Here is an 18,877-nt window from a genome sequence, read left to right on the forward strand (position 1 = left end):
AACCTTTCAACTTCGAGCGGAATCAGCGGGCCCATACAAAGTATTCTGCGATAAGCTCACTCTATGAATGAACGCGTAGTCCATTCCCTCGTCTGGCAGCTCAAGATCATGAACATGGGCGACCTCAGCATCTGCAAAACACAACACCGGCAGCACAGAGCAGTCTTGAGAGCTCTGTGCAAATGATCTGTCGCAACATTGGTTCACTCTTCTGAATACTCCCAGGCTTAGGGTGTGCCGATAAGATAATATTATGTGATGTGAGAGCAATGTAAGAACGGCAACTAGTACATGCCGGTGCTGTGCACCCAGTGCGCGAGCAATTTCATGCCGCTTCTACTATCAGAACGTAGCGTGAAATCTAACTTATAGATTGCGAAGAACCGATTATCGCTCCCGCCAATCACATCTTGCGGTCCTATTGATAGGACGACCCGGAATGGAGACGGCAGCCAAGAAGTACGTGGCACTCCTCGCACAGGCAGAGCCTGTTTTGCTCGACTCTGCGGCACAGTGGACGGATGACACCAAGATGCAAACTCTTCTGCGGCACAAGCTGCTTCCAGGACTTCAAGCAGGCTTGCAAGCAAAGAACACGAGTCTCTTCGCACTCACGCGCGCGCTTTGCATCAGTGCGTCGTTCGTACAGGCGTTGGTGCGTCCACTGCTGCGAAAAATCTGTGACGAGACGAGTAGACGACCTGCGACGGGCTTCTCATGGAGCTAACGAGCCAGCTATCGCTGCCTTCCGTCGTATCACGCCCGGAATTGGCGGTATCCGTTTACTCGAGTCGTTGGGCCATTTGACCAACAAGTCTTGGGATTAGGTTTGCGTAGCACATGTCTTCTACGTCGTCGCTCGCGCCGTCAACCAAAGCTCGAGCACAGAGAAGCGCGTTCGGGCGGCTTTGTTTTCCGGTCTTTTAACCCTCTGGCCAGTACACGACCTGTACCTAATCTTGGCTATCGAATGGGGTACCATAGATGCTCAACTCTACAGAAAAAAGCGTGTCGGGTGCAGTGGCCCCTCTTCAAGAAGCAACACTAGCCTTGGCCATCGAGGCGCTCGCCTTGGCACCGACGCAAGAGGCACAGAGCGCTCTAGTGACCGAGATGGCTGACGCCATCACGTCACTGCAGCTTGTCTCACCGTGGAGTACTTGCGTCGAGCCCAACGTCTGCTTCTATTTGTATCTGTTGGTGCTTTCGCCGCACCTTTTAAGCACGAAGGAAGCGCCAGCACTGCTCGCTTCCTGGCTCACAGGCCTCGACACGGAAGCCTCAAATGACGTTTCTGCCGCGGGCCTTGTTCGTCCGATGCAGTGGCCATCGTCGCTGCCGTTCGCAGTCAATGTCCAGGGCAAGAGCTTTCTTGAAACCATTGGCACAGCAGCCTCGAGGTCGGAGCTTGCGGCGTGGCCCTCGCTCTCCCACTTGTGGGGCCTGCTTCTCCTTCCGTTTGTGTCGGACGAGTCGTGGTGGTCGCTCGCTGCCATGCTTTGCAGCTACATTGCTTGCCATGATCCCCCGCAATTGGACGATTCAGTGCTCTTGACGACGATCGCAAACCGGTTTGCATCAACTGCACCGGGCAAGCGACCCAAACGACTTGGCAGCGTGGCAAAGCTCGTTCAAGCCTACAACCTGGCGTCTCTCGTCCCGGCAACGATATCGCTCGATGCGCTTGTGCTGGCTGCTCTTTTTCAAGCGACCTCCGACGCGGTGGGTTCAATTCCACGCTCTGAATCTTTTTCATGTTGAACGCAGATGACAGCAGCAAATGTAGCTCTCTCGGTCCGTGACGCGTCCGCACTCTTGTGCATTGTGCACTTGTGTTGCCGAGGCTCACCTCACATGCCCGTCGTCACCCTCTTCTCAAACAGTAGTGCATCGCTGCCCGCGAGTGTCTTGATCGGCGTGTGTGAGACGCTGCAGCTACTTGTGGACCCGCCCGCGCCGTACCAAACCCGCGTGATTCTCAGCGATGACTTGGCGGCACTCGCAGCGACAACAGTGCGCTTTCTCCTCGGCCCACCTCCGAGCCCAGCGAGCGGCTTGGAGCTCTGGCGACTGCTTTTGGTGCTGCTGCACCAGCCAGCGTATCCTTGGGCGTCGACATCGAATGTTCGTACCCCTCTAATAAGATGGATTCGACTGCAATAAGCTGACCTCTTGCTATGTAGAAATCGATCCTCGACGCATGCCTCTCCGCTCTCAGCTTGGCCCATCGCGACGAGCAGGAGAATACCATCTATTGCGTCTGGGCCCGTGTCTTGCAAAACTCCAAAGACATGACGTCGTCACATGACGTCCGCAACGCGCTGCAGCACCTTCTCGAGATGTTGCCACATGCGCTAGGTACCGCGCCGGCATCGGCCATCGTGGCGCGTCTCGCTGTCGCTGCGCACCACGCACCATCGTACGACCTTTGTAGGATATAGCTTGTGCAGCACGTTGGCTTAGGTTTCCAGATATGCGTATATTGGCGCTTTCGGTCGTCAACGCAGGAATGGAATGGATGCTGTGGTCCTTTGCGTACCCTGCGGCGCCACCAATGGTCCTCTTCCCGTTCGCAGCATCTTCGACAGAACCGGACGACCTTGAAGATGCGCGACAGAGTCTTTACGACAAATCGCTCGAGCTCGCGACGCCCTTGTCTCGTGCTACTAGTACAGAGCTGCCGGCATGCAGTCCACTGAAAGACGCAACGACGTATCTCTTGGCTCGTGGAGACGTTCCGACTGATGTCACTGCGGCCAGTGCTTTCGTCTTTCATTTGCTGCGTGCGATTAGCCTCGCCACGATCCACGACTCCTCGTTCTCCCATGTCCTTTTGCCTTTACTGCGGTCGCTACGACTGGTCTGTGCGCTGCCATATGTGGCGCTTCGAGACCCGGTGTTTGTTGTGGATCTCGTGCACACTCTGATGTTAATTGTCGACTTGCGCTCAAGAGACGCTGATAATGACTGCGCTAGGCTAGTCGCCGAGGGTACTCGACGCTTCGAAGCGCCGACAGCCATGGAAGAGCCTGTGACGGCGTGGCATCGCTGCGGACGGTTGTTTCGCTTGTATGCATCCATCTTTCGACGCGTCGAGGAGGGCGAGCTCCCGCCGTCAACTGACCTCGTTCGGATGCTTTGCACGGCACTTCTTCCGTGCGTCAAGGCCCTCGGGCTCTTCAAGGCTTCGGGCGGACGCTGGAAACGGGACTACAATATCGTATTGCAACGGCTCGTAAGAAGTCTGACGTGGAGCCTGGCAGCTGTCACCTCCGAGGATGTGACGGCACTTGCGGCGCTCCTGCTGCAGCTTTTGGTACACGATAGCGAAGGAAGATAGATGCATGCTCATCGAGGCGAGGTAGACCGTGATTGCGAGCAAATTTATCGTGCAAGCAAGAGTGCTATTTCGAAGCCACGTGCCGCAGCTGGTCGGCCTCCTCGGGCATGCAGATGGAAGCGACAGACCGAGTTTCGTCATCGATGTCCTTGACCTGCTTCGGTTCACAGCCATGCCAACCCAAGCGTACAAACACCTCGTCATTTCGACCACTGTGTGACGCGTATGGTGAATGTGGTGTAGAGAGCTCACAGCGGCCATGCGGCAGCCTTTGAAGGAAGCGACAGCATTGCTCGTACCACCGATGCAACACGCCATCTCGAGTGCCTACTTGGCCTACTTGGAGTCGACGCTTCCCATCTAGCGCTGCAGAAAGCAAACTGAGTAGAAGACAATAAGGTCGTCGATTTCGACGTGGTTGGAACGCTCATGTCGAGAACGACACTACGGCGTGCAAGTCGGGGGCACGTACGGCGTCCAAACGTCGTCCGGCGCCGCACCTTGCTTGCACGTGACTTTGGCAGCGAGCGCCTTGACGACGCCAACGCAAGGGTCGACGAAGAGTGCGTTCTGAGCCGGGACTGCACAGGAGCCTTGGCCGACGCAGAGTTGCGTCAAGACGCTGGCACTCGACGATGCGTGGCACCACCCGTTGGTGTAGCCGGCCGTGGGCAACCCGTACGACGCATAGTCGACGCTCGAAATGACGTAGCCATTCGCGCACTTGAGGTTCAGCGTCTCGTGCTCGGCGACATAAGCCCACGTCTGGTATGTCGGCGCCGCAGTGCACTCGGCGGTGACCGTCAGCTGCTTGGTAGTGCCCGGGCACGGATCGCCGCCAAAGTTGCTATTGGAGTAGATGATTACACTTCAGGGGAGAATGCCTGCGGTCGTACCCGTTGTTGACGGCCACGCTGCAGGCCTGCAATTTAGCGCACGCGCTGGTGACGACCTTTTCAGACACCCCCGAATAGCACGTGCCAAACTTGGCGCCGAGGCCACTGCCGCTCGGCGTGCCGTATGAGGCAAAAATAACGCGCGAGATCTGCAGTGTCGGGCTGCCGCAGTCCAAGCTCATCGTCGCGCTGTTGCCTTGCGTCGTTGTTTGCGTTAAAAGCGTCGCGCCCGACGTCAGAGTCAGCGGGGGGGTCGACGGGGCCGTCGGTGCGGGCGGCGGGGGTGGCGGGGACGAGTTGTTGTTGCCCATTGACCGAGAGTGCAAAAGGTAAAATGAGCTCTGTCGTGAGAGCGCGCAAAGCCAAGATACATCTCATTGCATCTTTGTATGCTCGTCTTTGTTCGAACCATTTGCAATAGTTGGCGGCTCGTATCTTTCGAGATTTGAATGTTTTCAGGATATAAATGACGCGTTTTCATTGGTGGAAAACATCCCCTTTTCAGCCAATCCGATTCTCGATTAGACGACGATGGACGAAATCCGGGCGCTCCAGCGCCAGCTTGCGGCCGCGCAGGAGACCAAGGAGGGCAATCTCAAGCTCTCGGAGCGCCACGTCGTCGACCTCGTCCTCAAGATGCAGCAGCTCGGGAAGCTCGACGTCATCTTCACGCGCAGTGCTAACGCGATGCTGACGCCCCGCCAGCTGCGCCACGAGGTGGCCGACGCGCTGCTCAACCACATGGGCCGCGTCTCGATTGGCGACCTCTGCGCGACGACCAACGTCGACATGGCGTACGTCGAGAAGGCATGCGCAGACCTCGCCTCCGAGAGCGTCGGGCGAGACCGCGTCACCGTGATGGGCGACGAGGTGTTCACCGAGTGGTACCTCGATGGCATCATGGAGGACATGAACGAAGTCCTCCACGAGCATGGTCATGTACGCTGCCAACGCCCGATGCATGCATGCTCATATTCGGTTCTAGGTGACGATCGGTGACTTGGCGCAGCAGTATGGCTTTCCGGTCGACTTTATGATGGCGGTCATCACCCCTCGCCTTGGCACGCTCATCCATGCGCATGCCAAAGGCAACAGCTTGTACACGGAAGCTTACGTCGAGCGTCAAGTCGCCCAGATCCGTGGGTCGTTTTCCGGCATTACGCGCCCGACAGCGATCCCCGAGGTTCCTTTTCGTGAGCCAAACGCCGAGCGACTCATGCGCATGTCTAGATCGTAGCGGCGACAGGTATGGACGAGCGACTCGTTACCGATACCGTGACCGACCTCATCGCAAAGAACGTGCTCCGAGGCTCGCTCCGCGGCCGCGAGTACGTCCCCACCATCTTCGTGGACGTCCAGCGGGCGAACGTCGATGCATTCTTTGGCGCGAACGGGTACCTCTTCCATGATATGGCGTCCCAGCTCCACATTGCGCGGCCCCTGGAGTTTCTCAAGCGCAGCTTTCCGCATGTCATTGCGCTCACGGACGTGGTTGTTGCTGACGCCTTCCTTGCGACGCTGGAGGGCGCCATCGACGCTGCCTGCACGGAAGTCTCGTGGGTCGATGCGCGCACGGTCTTGCCGCCGGCGCTGCCGGATCGCAGTGTCGCCGAGCTTGTGGCGCGCACAACGCGCCTGTCGATGCGCAAGCAGTCGCCCGCCGTCGCGATCGCGTCCGTGTACGTGGCCAGCCGCGGCTTCTTGAGCGCAGTGCACGACAAGTTTGCCGAGCACGCGGCGGCGCAAGCAGCGCGTTTGGCCGCCGAGACAGTGCGGCACAAGATCCAAGGACGCAAGGTCGACGTCAAGGCGAAGTTCACCAAGGGCAAGCATTTCATGCATTCCAATGACGACGGCGAGAGTGACGCGTCGAGCGGTGTCCCGTCGACCGAGGCCATGGCAGAGCTTGTTGTCAAGTGGTTTGAAGAGTGTGAAGATGATGACGCGTTTGTCGCGGGGCTCGTCTCGGAGCTGCGACCCCGCGTCTTGTACGAAGCTGCAGCTGCCAAGGCGCTCTCGGCGATTCACCGCGGCGGGTCGTCGACCAAGCAAGAGCTTGACAGCATATTTGAAGATCGTTTCGACGCGCTGTACGTTCAGCTGCTCTGCTTGTCCAAAGGCTGGCATAAGCTCTCGGTCCTCGTGCGTGCGAATGCCGAGATCCACAGCGTGGAAGACTATCTTTTGGCCACGACGGCGTTGGATCTGTGCAACCTCGTGTTATCGTTTGTACAAGACGCGTACGAAGTCTGCGATTTGGTTGGCGTTGCGCTTCTCGTACCCGAGCGCGACGGAACGCCGGTGCCTCGCTTGACGCAGCTCAGTCTGGACAACCAGAAAGCGCTCCAGAAAAGCACTTCGTTTGCATCAGCAATCGAGACGATGTGGGCGCTGGCGACGGGCGACAGCCAATCGGTCGTCGATTTTGTGCGCCACATGTCTGTCCTCGCCGATGCACTCAACATGCCGCTGCGCAAGTGCGACCGAAAGAAGGAACGCGCGCTTCTGACTGCCCGCAAAACCGCACTGGAGCAGCAGCTCCAGAACGCCGACAAAGACTGCTTGGCGCTTCTGGCGCTCGTGTCCCAAGGTATCTTTACGACTGTGACCAACCTCGCACTTGATTTTCCTCCACATGGAATGCCCACGGTCTTGCCTGCACTTTGTGACGCTTTTCAGAGCAGCGTGCCGGCTGAGACAATGGAATGGCTTCTCTCGCTGCTGAAGAACCAAGGCGATCTGACGACAGCCGACGTCACTCGCCTCCAGACACTCGCGACATCAAAAACACTCTTGGTCTAACCCAATAGTGACATTTTGATCTGATCCTATCGAGATGATCGGGAACTAGTACCATGCAATTAGATAGCACACTGTACACTGCAATTGTGGGGCCGTTGCGTCAAGCAAGGAGCGCGCGTGGTCTATTGCGGGACTGAGAGGAACGGAGTAGTGCCAAAGAGGGTTGTCGCCGAGAGCGAAGGGAACCAGACGACGTAGTTGGCGTCAATACGCCCTCTATTGATGGGCTTGCGCGTTTGTCGCGCTCACTTTGCATCGCTATGAGTCCATGATATTCCTCCGTCGTGGGACAGCCCGCAACTCATACAGGTTAGCGGCGCTCGACGACCAACACAGCGCCTTGCTTGTAATTACCAATGAACAGTCGGCACGACATGGAACTATAGTACGCCAATTGCCATAGGATCGACCACCACAAAGCTCGACACGCGCCCGTGCGCACCGCTGGCGGTGCAATGCAACCATATGGACTGTCCGCCATAGACATTGGTGTGATCACAGATGAAGTCAATTTGAGTCATTCGTACAGTGACGTGCTAATCACATAACAGATATTACATGGTACTCGAGACCGAGTCGGACCATGTGAGGTGGAAGAGAAGACATTCTTCGTTCTGGTCTTGGTGGTCGTTGATGAAGAGGTAGACCTTCTTGGAGCACGGGAGCGAGTGCGGCGCAAACGCCAGCCGAAGGTACCCGTCACCGTTGCCTTGGAGCTGCAGCCGAGGCTCGCGCGGCTTCATGATGCTCGGGTCGTTGCTCCGCAAGACAAAGCTCCGATCTTCGTCCCACGGATTCCGATACGATATTTTCTACCATAGACAATAGTGTCAACACCTATTGCCGTACACCAAATAGACAAAGCACCTTGAGCACAGGCACGCCCGTCGGAAGCGTCACGTCAAAGACCTTGGTCACAATCGGCTCGCTCACGGTCGTGTTGAGAAGCCACGCTCCCACAAGATCGCGGCTGTCGACGTCTACTCAGCCATTAGTTAGTTGGTTCATTTGCCCGATTCCTTACCAACAACGTGGACGACAATCTGCTTGGCACACACTTGCATGGTCGCAAAGCGCACTTCAATGCGGTTGAACGCATGCGGAATGAGCTGAAAGATGCCACTCGGCTTAAACTAGTCACGTAGTACTATGCGACATGAAAGGAATAAAAGACATTCTACCTGGAGCTCGGTGGGGTGGGAACTAAAGCACGAGACGCGTCGGGGCATCGCGTCGCCTTTGACGATGAGTTCGTTCTGGACTCCTTGGCCCATGGTCGCGTGCAGGTCGAGTCTAGGGAACTTGCCAGTCCATCTCGTCTGGTTCAACAAGTGCAAACCGCATCATGGACTGAATGTGGATGCGCCAGATCTCGTGCAGGCGTGCGTGGTACATGTCGTCGTACAAAAGCAAGTAAAAGACGCCGAGACTCGGGTAGTCGCCAACGCGGTACTTGATGTAAATCTCTTGCGGGGCGTACGGTCGCTATCAACCATAAGGTTTGCCCGTTCATGCCAACAATACCTCGACCGGACGCGTCTCGACAATCACGTTGGCGTCCGGGCACATGACGAACTTCTCCACACCCGACTCGGCTTGATTGTTGTCATTCTCGTCGTTGCTCGGTGGCGGTACCCACTTGAGACAGCGGCGCAAAATTGCAAGCGAAAAGTGCTGGAACCGATATGTGCGGTGAACGACAAAGGGCGCGGGGTGCACGTGCAGCTGGATCACGGCGATCGTATGGCCGTGGGCGACGCTCTTGATCGAGATCGGGATCGTGCGCTCGTGCGTTCGCAGCGCGAGCGATAGAAACCGAAAGGGAAGTGCAACGTAGTCCCCGCCATCCAGGAGCAGCTCGTGGAGGCTGTCGACCATATCGCGCTCGACACGAGTGGTTGGCGCGTTTGGAATGTCCACAGCACGGGGCACGTGGTCCCGGTAGTAGGCCCACTCGGCCGCGTCCGTCACGAGTTGGAGCTCGGCGTCGGCCCACTCGATGCGGAAACGCTCGGCGTGTCCGTACGGGTTGCGCACGGGGAGTTCAAAGAAGAGCATCGAGCCAAACATCGCATATAGATGCACGGTCGTCGTCACGTGGTCTTTCAAGAGCGCTTGGATCAGCGCCTTCTTGTGGCCGTCGCGGTAGAACTGAACGATTTGCAGCATCTTGTGCTTCTGCGCCAAGTACGCGTCGACGGTCGCACGGCCGGAAGCGACGTCGTTTTGACGGCCGTGGTTGGCCAATGACGCGGCGTCGACCAAATCCCGCTGCGCGCGGGTCGTCGTCCGCTGTTGCTGACGCTTGTACATGCGGAGACGCTCAAGCTGCCGCGCGTACACCTTGTCGTGCATGAGCGACGGCGCGTCCGCCACATATCCCGCCGACCCGAGGTCGTCGACAAGCGAGAGCCCGAGCTCCATGAGAAACTCGACGAACCGGACGCGAAGGATCTCATCCGATTTGCCTTCGGCGTACTTGGTCAAGAGCGCCGGGGCACGGACACCGCGTGCCGCAGCCGCGATCGCCGCTTTCCGCAGCTTCATTTCCACGAGGCGCACGTTGGGCTCGGGACTGAACCGGTACTCGACGCTGGTCGTGGGTTGAGCCGTGGGATGCGGCAACTCGTTGTTGCTATGCGATTTCGCGGCTGCCGGTGGCTGCTTCAAGGCGCTCTTCGCTGTCGTCACCGGTTTAGCCGAAGACTCTGGCGTCGGTGTCCGGCCGGGCGTTGGTGTTGCGTCAACACATTGAGTACGTTTTGGTTGAGACGGAACCGACGCCGGTGTGGCCGCAGGCTTTGGCTGCAGCGCGGGCCGCGTCGCCGAGGATGATATCGACGCAGGCGTACCTTTCTTTGCCGTTGCAAGAACCGGATCCGACGTCTGCTTCTCGAGCGCGGGCTTGGCCTTGGCCAAGTTGAGTCGTGGAATTGTTTGGCTCCTCTGCGCACCATCCGGCTTGGCGGTGGTCGGGGACACGACCTCCGAGCGCGCTGTGGGCTTGGCTTGCTCTGCAGTGGCGGTGTAAAGCGCTTGGAACTCGCTCAGCGCAATCGCACCGCTGCCGTCGGCGTCGAGCCACGTACGGATCGCCACAATATCCACCGGACTGAGCTGCTTGTCCATACCTAGCGCTGCCATGCCTTGATCAAACTCGGTGTGCGTGATCTTGCCATTGCCGTCCTTGTCGAAGTGACTAAACGCCTGGCTAACATCAATGCCTTCTCCCTGAGCGCGCAGAAGTAAGCCCGAGAGCGCTGCGACGGCGGGAGGCGTCCCCTTGACGGTCATTTCTCTCGCCGATGCTTTGGTCTTCAGCGTGCGCGCCGATGTTGCCGGCGTTCTTGAGGGCTTGGCGTCGGGAGCGTCTGTTGACACGGGTGCGGCCTCGCTGCCGCCGGACGCAGTTGCGGCCGTCTTGGGCGGCGGCTTTTGCCACGGTTTGCGCTTGGCGTCGCCGGTGGACGGTGCTTTAGCCAAGCGGGGCTTTGTGTACAGTTTCTTGAGCTCGACGAGTGAGATAATTCCGTCCAACTCCAAGTGATTGCCGAGTAGCAGTGCGTCGTCCGGAGCCAAATCGGCGAGGGCAAGGGCTTGCAAGCCCGCATCAAAGTCCGCTCGCGAGATTGCGCCGCTGCCTTCCTTGTCGTAGGCGGCAAATGCGTTGTCGATGTTGACGCCACTTTCTTTGGCCTGCATCAGCAGTTGCTTGATAGCGTCGATCGGTCTTGCAGCTGTGGGGGCAGCCACCGCAGGCTTGGCGTCGGCGGTCGGCGTTGGGTCAGAGAGCTCGGTGAGGCGCTGTAACGACACGACGCCGTCGCGACCAAGCTCGGTGCGAATCTGAGTCATCTCGGCGTCGTCGAAGTCATTGAAGCCAAGTTCGACGAGCCCCAGCTCAAAGTCGCCGAGGGCAATGCACCCATCGATGACCGTAAACTGCTGAAACACGCTGTCGACTTTTCCGTCACCTTGTTTCGCCGCTGTCAAAAGCTGCTGCAGTTTGCCAAGCGCGGAGGGCCGTGAGGACGCACGTGCGGTCGTGGCCGGGGCTTGCTGCTGCACAGTGGCTTCCGAGCTCCAGAGTACCGCGAGTGCAATGCGCCCTGACTGAGACGGATCCAGCGTCGCTCGAAGAGCCATCACGTCGTCGTTGGTCATGTCGTTGATCTCGAGCTCGAGAAGGCCCGTGTCGAGCTCCGCGTACGCGAGCGACCCGGAATTGTCGACGTCCAAGGCTGTAAGCACGCGACGGATGTCGACGCCTCGGGCGGTCGCCGCTTCGATCCCGCGCCGAAACTTGGCAACACTGGAGTTCAATGTTGCTGGCAAAGATGCATCAGCTCGCGCCGATGTCTTGGAGCCATCGTCGAGACCCAACAGTGCGCCGAAATCCGCAAGCGCAACGACACCCGAGGGCCCGAGCAGGGCTCCTGCCGCCGATACGAGCTCTGCCGTGACGCCGTCGACGCCCAGAGACAAGAGTGCCGCCTCAAAAGCCGCTTGCGGTACGCTTTCTGCGTTCACTTTACGAAGCGCTTCGATGGCCTTGGTCTGCACTGGTTGCAGCAACGCGGCAAGCTCAGTCGTTGCTGTCACACGGCGCGCCGACGACGGTTTGCTAAGTGGTTTTCGCGCCGACGTCTTGGCCGGATACAAGGCGCGAAACTCACTCAGCGCGATCTTGCCGCTGCCGTCCTTGTCCAGCACAAGAAGGATGCCCTTGATGTCGCCATCGGATAGCGGACCCAAGCCAAGGCTCTGGAGGCCTGCGGCAAACTCTTCGCTTGTGAGGACGCCGTCGCCGTCCGCGTCGAAGTGAGCAAAGGCTTCGTCCATCGGAATGCCTTGGTCGCTCGCGCGGGCCAAAAGCGCTTTGAGGTTGTCGAGCGGTGTCGGTGCATACAGCTTTGAAAACTCGGCGAGGGTGATGACGCCACTCCCGTCTTTGTCGAGGGCCTTCTGCAGCTCGTCCATATCACTGGCTGTCAGATCGGTAAAACCGAGCTCCCGCAGCGCAGGCGCAAATTCAGCGTACGTAATACCACCGTCGCCGTCCTTGTCAAAGTGAGCAAAGGACGTTGCCGCATCGACGCCTTGCGCTTGCGCGCGACGCAGTAGCGTCTGCAGTTTCGCCAAGGGCGACGATGTCTCGGTATTTGTCGCGGTGTCGTAGAGCGACTTGAATTCTGCAATCGATATCGACCCGCTGCCATCCTTGTCCAAGTGGCTTCGAATGGCTGCGAGGTCCGACGCCGTGAACGTTATGAACCCGAGCTCGGTCATGGCGCTGTCAAACTCTGCGTGGGAGATTTGCCCATTGCCGTCCTTATCAAAGTGAGCAAAGGACGCCGCAATGTCGACGCCTTGGGCTTGGGCCTTACGCAACAGCGCTTGTAGTGCGTCCAATGGCGACAAGCTCGTCGTTGGTGGTTGCGCTACGCCCGATGTCGTAGCGTCGGGCGGGTACACAGCTTTGAACTCGGCCAGCGAGATGGACCCGCTATTGTCCTTGTCAAGGGTGGCCCGGATGCTGGCGACATCGACCGCGCTCAGCGATGTAAACCCGAGCTCGGCAATCGCTTGGTCGAATTCCGCGTGGCTTATCGAGCCGTTGCCGTCCTTGTCAAAATGGGCAAACGCATGTTGGACGTTGACGCCTTTCGCGCTCGCTCGACCAAAGAGTTCGCGCAGCTTCTCCATCGGTGGCAGCGGGATCACGGCGTGGCCCGCGTCGGACGCGCCTCCTACAAACGCTTTGAACTCGGCCAACGTCACCTCGCCCGTTTGGCTTGCGTTCAGGACAGCAAAGAGCCGCCCGGCTTCGTCGCTACTCGCGTCGTTAAAGTTGAGCCGCACGAGACCGTCGTGGAAGCCCGCGGGTGTTAGGAAGCCGTGCCTCGCCGTATCGAAATGAGCAAACGATTGCTCCAAGGGCACGCCTTCGCCCGTGGCTTTGGCAAGAAGGGCCCGAAAGCGCATCTCGAGCGACACGCTCTTGGCGATGCCGAGAAACGCGCCAAACTCGTCAAGCGAAATGGTCTGCGACTTGTCGGTATCCAAATGCGACAGAATGTCTTGCATATCGACCGCACTCCACGTGTGTGCGCCGCCGAGCTGCCGCAATGCCGTCTCAAAGTCCCCATACGAGACAGCCCCCGTGTGCGCCGTGTCAAAATGCGCAAAGGCGCCGCAGACGTCGATGCCGCTGGCCATCGCCTTGGTCAACATCGTCTTGAGCCGCATGTACGGTCGGTTGTTGTCTCGCATCGTCTGCTGCGTCCGCGGTGTCGCAAGCGCCACAAACTCGTCCAAAGCAATCTGTCCGTCGCCGTCCTTGTCCAAGTGCGTCACGATGGCGGCAATGACGTCGTCATCGAGTCCGCCAAAGCCCAACTCTCGGAGCGCCGACGTAAACTCGGACGCTGACACTTGGTTGCTGCCGTCTTTGTCGAAATGCGCAAAGCACTGCAGAAGGTCCATACCCTTGGCCGCCGCCGCGTCAAAGAGCACCTTGAGCTGCGTCTCAATGGGCGACGCCACAATCGCAGCCGACTGGTCGCCAAAGCAAAAGAAGAGCAGCTCCTTGTACGAGACCGACCCGTCGCCGTCGCCATCGAGCTTGCGCATGACGCGTTTGAGATCACCGTCCGAGATCGGGCACTGGAGACTTGCTAAAGCCGCTTGAAACTCTTTCGGTGTCACGCTGCCGCTGTGGTCGTTATCGAATTGGCGGAACGCATCGGCGACACTGACACCGGCGGCCGCCGCTTTGGTCAAGATGCGCTCGAGGCGGCGCTGGACTGTGGTCGCAGGGTCGTACGCCAGGCCGACAAACGCCATAAACTCAGCCACGTCGATCGACCCGCTCTTGTCTTTATCAATGCGCTCAATCAGTTCTTGGAGCAGCGCGTCGCTCAGCTGTGTCTCGACGTCCATTTCTTGGATGAGCGCGCGGAGCTCGTCGTACGAGACCGCGCCTGACCCGTCTGTATCCACATGGTGAAAGAGGTCGCCAATGTCAATGTCTTTGGCCACAGTCCGCTGCAGAATTTGCTGTAGAATGGACACTAGAGCGTCTTGGGCTTGGAGGACGAGCCCCATGGACGTGATAAACTCCATGTACGAGATACTCCCGTCGCTATCGGCATCGAGCTGCTTGCAAAACGACTCAAACATTGCTCGGTCCGACACTTGAAAGCTGAGCTGGGCGAGCGCCGTCTCAAACTCGACGTACGAGAGCGTGCCGTCGCCCGACGTATCCAAATGTCGAAAGATCGAAGGGACGTCGAGGCCTTTCTCGAGGCCGCGCAATAGCACTTGTCGAAGCTCGTCCCGGAGATCGATGCAGCACGCTTGGTGCACAAACGCCAGGAATTCCTTGTAGTTGACGAGCCCGTCGCCGTTCGTGTCAAAGTATGCAACACACGCTTCAACCGCGGCAGGTTGCAGCGACGCAAAGAGCGGTCCGAGCTGCCGAAGGCCCTTGACAAACTCGGCCGGCGTCACAAAACCGTCGCCGTTCGCATCTAGAAATTCAAACATGCTCTTGAAGCGAAGGCCTTGGGCATGGGCCTGTAAGAAGACCGCGCGGAGCTGGTCGAGAAACTGCTGCGTGTCAGCACGACGCGTGGCGTTCGAGTGGGGCTTGATCGATGGCTGCAGCGAAATGAGTGCCAGCAGAGCATTTGCGTCGAGCCGGTTGGTCCGCGTCGCCTGCGTTGCAAACCGGGTACAGAGCAAGTCGAGTTCGTCGCGGGTCAACGACGCACCGTCGCTGGTCGTTGCCGGTCGACGAGACGACGACGCGGTGTGGCTACCCGTCGGTGCATAAAATTGCTCCTTGATGAGAAGGTCGCGCAGTTCTTGGTTCGAGTCGGCAAGCGGCCTCGCGCGGACTCGGTGGCGCGGCTCTCCCGGTACATTGTCGCGTGGGGCACCAGCGGAAAGTCGCCAGTTGACATCGCTCTCGGCAGCGTTGGGGGCGACGAGGTTGCGCGGGCACGGCGCCGACGCCGATGCAAAGTTACTCATGAGCACTTGCACAGACCCAATCGTGGCTTTGACGACACACTCGTCGGTGGGTAGCGTCTGCACCGGGTACTCGGCATGGTGCTTCTTGACCTTTTGACCTTGTCGCAACAGCGTGTGGAGAGGAATCGCGATCGCACCGAGTGGGAGGAGACTGTCACCGTCGTAGACGTCGACAAGGAGCGATTTGCGCTGGAGGTACTCGGCAAACGCCCTTGGCTCGAGCATCGAGTGCCGCGTGGTGTGCACTTCGAACGCGAGCGCTTGGGCCGGCTTGGTTTTGGCGCCGTCCTGGCGACAGAGGAGGTACGTGGCCGCGCTGTGTGTCGCCGTGAGCACGAGCCGGTCGGTTTTAGTCGGTTCAAACGTATAAAACTGAAACACAAAGTGGACTGACATGGGCACGGTACGATCCGCAGCCGGGCGAAAGGCTGCAAACTGAAACTGAATCTCGAGCAAATTGAGATTGTCGGCGAGCTCGTCGGCGATCGACGTTGTGAGCTTGGGCGACCGCACCGGCGTAGCGTGCAGCGAATTCGGTGCACGGTCGTCGTACATACCATGGCGCGTTAAAAGAGCTTTGGACGCGCGACTGAGCTCGTGCGCGGGTGCCACATCATCCGACACGATCGTCGTCAAGTGTGGCTCAACGCCTACGTGTTGGTCGTACTGCGGTCGGGCGGTCTTTGGCGTCGGGTTCATGGTCGATTGAAGTGCTTGCGAGAGCGTCGCATCCCGCGCCGCCTTGTCTCGAAGATCGTCGGCCCACGTATCGGGCTTCTCCACCTCGTTCTCTGCGTCCTCGTTGGCCTCTTCGTCCGACGAGCTCAATGAAGCGCCTTCGACAAGCACTTCGACGTCCACGGACGCAAAAGTCTCTTCCAACTTGCCTTCTTTGACGCTGTTGGTCCACGCTGGCGACGTGTACAAGACGTTGTCCGAGTACGGCCGCGCGTACGTTCCGCTCCTGAGCTCAATGTGGAGCATGGCATCGTCGGCTTGATTTGTGCTCTCTTGCAGCGTTGGTGTGCTCTTGTCGTGGTAGTAAAACTTCTTCCCGTCGCTTGGTACAATTGCCCGGGCGCCCATGGTCACCACGACCACGTCTTCGGTTGGGAGCGGCTCCTTCTCGGTCTTGGGCTTGGCGTTCTTGGGCCACACGAGGCGGAATTGTACCGTGAACTGGAGCAGAAGCACGATCGCCACCAATGAGCTCAGCGTGTAGCCCTTGAGCTTGACATTGTGCTGCACCGCCGAGAGCGTATTCGACCCATTCTCGGCCTTGAGGGCCACCGTGTGCTGGCGCGTGCGAAAGCACCGGCCGTTGTGCAGCGCGACCTTGAGCACGCGGGACGTGACTTGGCCGTCCATGCTCTCCACGATGGGATACAAGGCGCGCCGCGTCTTGGCGAGGCGCGCAATGAGGTTGCGCTCGAGGTCTTCGCGTAAATGCACGAAGACACTGGACGTGGCGACGGTGACGGCAAACTCCTCGGCCGTGCAGATCTCGCGCGGAAGCTTGACCCGCGAGAGGTCTAATTTCGACGGCAAAATGCCCACAAGCGACAAGTCTTTCAAGCCCGGAACGCGGTCAATGCCCGAGATCATTTCGTTCTTTCGCACCAGCGCATATGCCTTTAGCAGCGGGTCGTACGGTCGAATATGGTACAGCAATTTCCCACCCGGTACTTTGGGCTGTCCCTGCCACTCGGCCTGTGCGACGACCCACAGGTAGCGTGGACTCCCCATAAAGACGTTGACCGACTGCGCCTCAGTCGTCGCTGGTAGCATCTTTTGGCCAAAGAGCGGGAGGATGCACCAGCCGCAGCCGTGGGATGTGGCCGTGAGCGAGGCCGAGCTCGTGCTCTTCTCGTGCGCAATGAGCTCGACGATTGCAACGCAGTTGGGGTCGACGACGTCGGTGAGAAAGCACACGCTCATTTGAAAGTGCACGTCTGCGACTGCATGGGCGGGCATCTCGGGACTGCGCCACGTGTTGCCAAAGAAGCGCCGCGTCACCGCGTGAAAGAACGTCACTTGAAGCCCGTACTCGAGCCTCGCTTGCTCGAGCTTCTCAGTGAGCGGCCAGTTCTTGACCAAGTGCAAGTCGATGCAGTACGCTGATGTTTTGCTCACGCGCGTCGGCGCAAGCGGCCCTTCCGGCACGGGCATGACGATGTTTCCCGACCGAAAGTGCTCGAACGCTTTTTCACGCTCGAGCCAGAGCTCAGAGCCACTTTTGCGCTTGGCGCGGGGCACCCGAAACGGCTTTGGAATCGGCTGTCGCAGTTGACCGTCGCCATCGTCGGTGCTCGACCCGTTGGACGGCGGGGGTCGCGGCGCCGCCTTTCGCGGGGGGCGGCGTTTCGGGGCGTCCTCGCGCGTTGGTTCGGCCTGCTTTTTGGAAGGGGACGCCTTGGATTTGGCTGGCGATGCAGCCATCTTTTTCTTTCTCGACGGTGACTTCTTTGGTGACGCCGGCGCGGCCATTGCGGTGGTCACAGGCGTTGTGGTTGGCGCCGTTGTATCCTTCACATCAGCACCTGGCTCGGGGCTCGTCGGTGCTGCGGTTGATGCCGCCTCGGGATGTGACGTACTCGGAGGAATGGACCCTTGCACTAGCGCCGCGCTGTCTCCAGTGCTGGCTTTGCTCTTGGAATTCTCGTTGATGCTTCGTGCCGACTTTGTGCGCGCTGATGCTACCACGGTTGACACCTCGGTGGTTTGTGCGCCTTCTTTCGGTAGCTTGGTCTCTACGAGAGCATCAGCCTTGTTTTTACCGTGATGATCACAATGTCGCTGTACCTGGGGCAACAACGCTGGACTCGACAGTTGCCTGTGTCTCACTAGCTGGAGGTTTCTTCTTCGGCTCCAGCACCGACACGTCGCCAATGTCGGCACGTGTGGTCTTGGAGGCACTACTCTGGTCGTTCGGGGCGTCGGCATTGGCAGTCGGTGGCTCTGACGCAAGCTTCTTGGCGGGGGGCTTTTTCGACGGTTGCTTTCCGTCTTCTTTGCCAGACGTTGCCGGCGAGTCGGTGGTCGCTGGCTTGGCATTGGGCTTCTTGGCCACTTGAACGACGTCGTCCGTCTCGGACATTGGAGAAGCGTCCGTCGTTGCCGCCTTGGCACCAGGCTTCTTCCAAGGTTTCGCGCCATCGTCCTTGCCCGAGGCCACAGGAGACTCGGTCGTAGCAGCCTTGGTTGCAGGCTTCTTCGCCATGACCACAACATCGTCGGCCTCGGCGTCGGCCGGTGCTCCTGTAGGCTTCTTCTTCCATGGTTTCGGATCATCTTCTTTGCCCGAGGCTGCAGGCGTCTCTGTTGTAGCAGCTTTTGCTGCCGGCTTCTTGGAAACGACGACCACATCGTCGGCCTCGGACAAGACAGGAGCCTCGGCTGCGGCCTTCTTCTTCCAGGGCTTCGGACCGTCTTCCTTCCCGGATATCGTTGCAGAGCTTGTGGCGGCGCCTTTTGTAGGCGGTTTCTTCCACGGCTTTGGCCCATCTTCCTTGCCGGACGTGCTGGGCGATGCTGTCGCGCCCGGAGGCCCGCGCTTCGGGATCATCGACTTGCGCCGGGCCTCCGGCGCCGTCGCTTTTGGCGCCTCTTCGCTCGGGGCCTTCTTGCGTGGCCCTTCGTCGTCGCTGGCTTTGATCACCTTGACGACGTCCTCGTCCATGACCTTCTCGGCCTGTTGGCTTCCTTTCTGGTGCAATCTTCGATCTTCCACGGTCTCGCCATTGGATTGGTGGAAAATGAACAAGAAGCGAGGCTGGATTGGCTACAATGCTCTGTATTTTTT

At 59.0% G+C, this 18,877-nt stretch overlaps 4 protein-coding genes across 4 annotated transcripts; 2 read left to right on the top strand and 2 right to left on the bottom strand.

Annotated features, from left to right (window-relative positions):
• Positions 1–430: 430 nt before the first annotated feature.
• SDRG_09097 (hypothetical protein) lies at positions 431–3,775 on the top strand. The gene is made up of 10 exons (XM_008615010.1): positions 431–655; positions 697–774; positions 828–938; positions 985–1,722; positions 1,768–2,124; positions 2,184–2,419; positions 2,464–2,928; positions 2,977–3,316; positions 3,366–3,526; positions 3,584–3,775. The coding sequence occupies exons 1-10, from the start codon at positions 440–442 to the stop codon at positions 3,702–3,704; spliced, it is 2,823 nt and encodes a 940-aa protein (XP_008613232.1). The 5' UTR covers positions 431–439; the 3' UTR covers positions 3,705–3,775.
• SDRG_09098 (hypothetical protein) lies at positions 3,726–4,550 on the bottom strand. Its single transcript, XM_008615011.1, has 2 exons — positions 4,237–4,550; positions 3,726–4,187 (listed from the first exon to the last, which is right to left on the bottom strand). The coding sequence occupies exons 1-2, from the start codon at positions 4,545–4,547 to the stop codon at positions 3,785–3,787; spliced, it is 714 nt and encodes a 237-aa protein (XP_008613233.1). The 5' UTR covers positions 4,548–4,550; the 3' UTR covers positions 3,726–3,784.
• Positions 4,551–4,747: 197 nt separating this feature from the next.
• SDRG_09099 (hypothetical protein) lies at positions 4,748–7,072 on the top strand. The gene is made up of 3 exons (XM_008615012.1): positions 4,748–5,175; positions 5,222–5,419; positions 5,467–7,072. The coding sequence occupies exons 1-3, from the start codon at positions 4,768–4,770 to the stop codon at positions 7,036–7,038; spliced, it is 2,178 nt and encodes a 725-aa protein (XP_008613234.1). The 5' UTR covers positions 4,748–4,767; the 3' UTR covers positions 7,039–7,072.
• A 456-nt stretch (positions 7,073–7,528) lies between these two features.
• SDRG_09100 (hypothetical protein) lies at positions 7,529–18,804 on the bottom strand. The gene is made up of 7 exons (XM_008615013.1): positions 17,878–18,804; positions 8,563–17,825; positions 8,378–8,523; positions 8,220–8,331; positions 8,063–8,171; positions 7,906–8,018; positions 7,529–7,850 (listed from the first exon to the last, which is right to left on the bottom strand). The coding sequence occupies exons 1-7, from the start codon at positions 18,752–18,754 to the stop codon at positions 7,593–7,595; spliced, it is 10,878 nt and encodes a 3,625-aa protein (XP_008613235.1). The 5' UTR covers positions 18,755–18,804; the 3' UTR covers positions 7,529–7,592.
• Positions 18,805–18,877: the final 73 nt, after the last annotated feature.

Source organism: Saprolegnia diclina (genome assembly GCF_000281045.1).
Source record: "Saprolegnia diclina VS20 unplaced genomic scaffold supercont1.29, whole genome shotgun sequence".
In the NCBI taxonomy this organism is placed as follows: Eukaryota; Oomycota; class Saprolegniomycetes; order Saprolegniales; family Saprolegniaceae; genus Saprolegnia; species Saprolegnia diclina.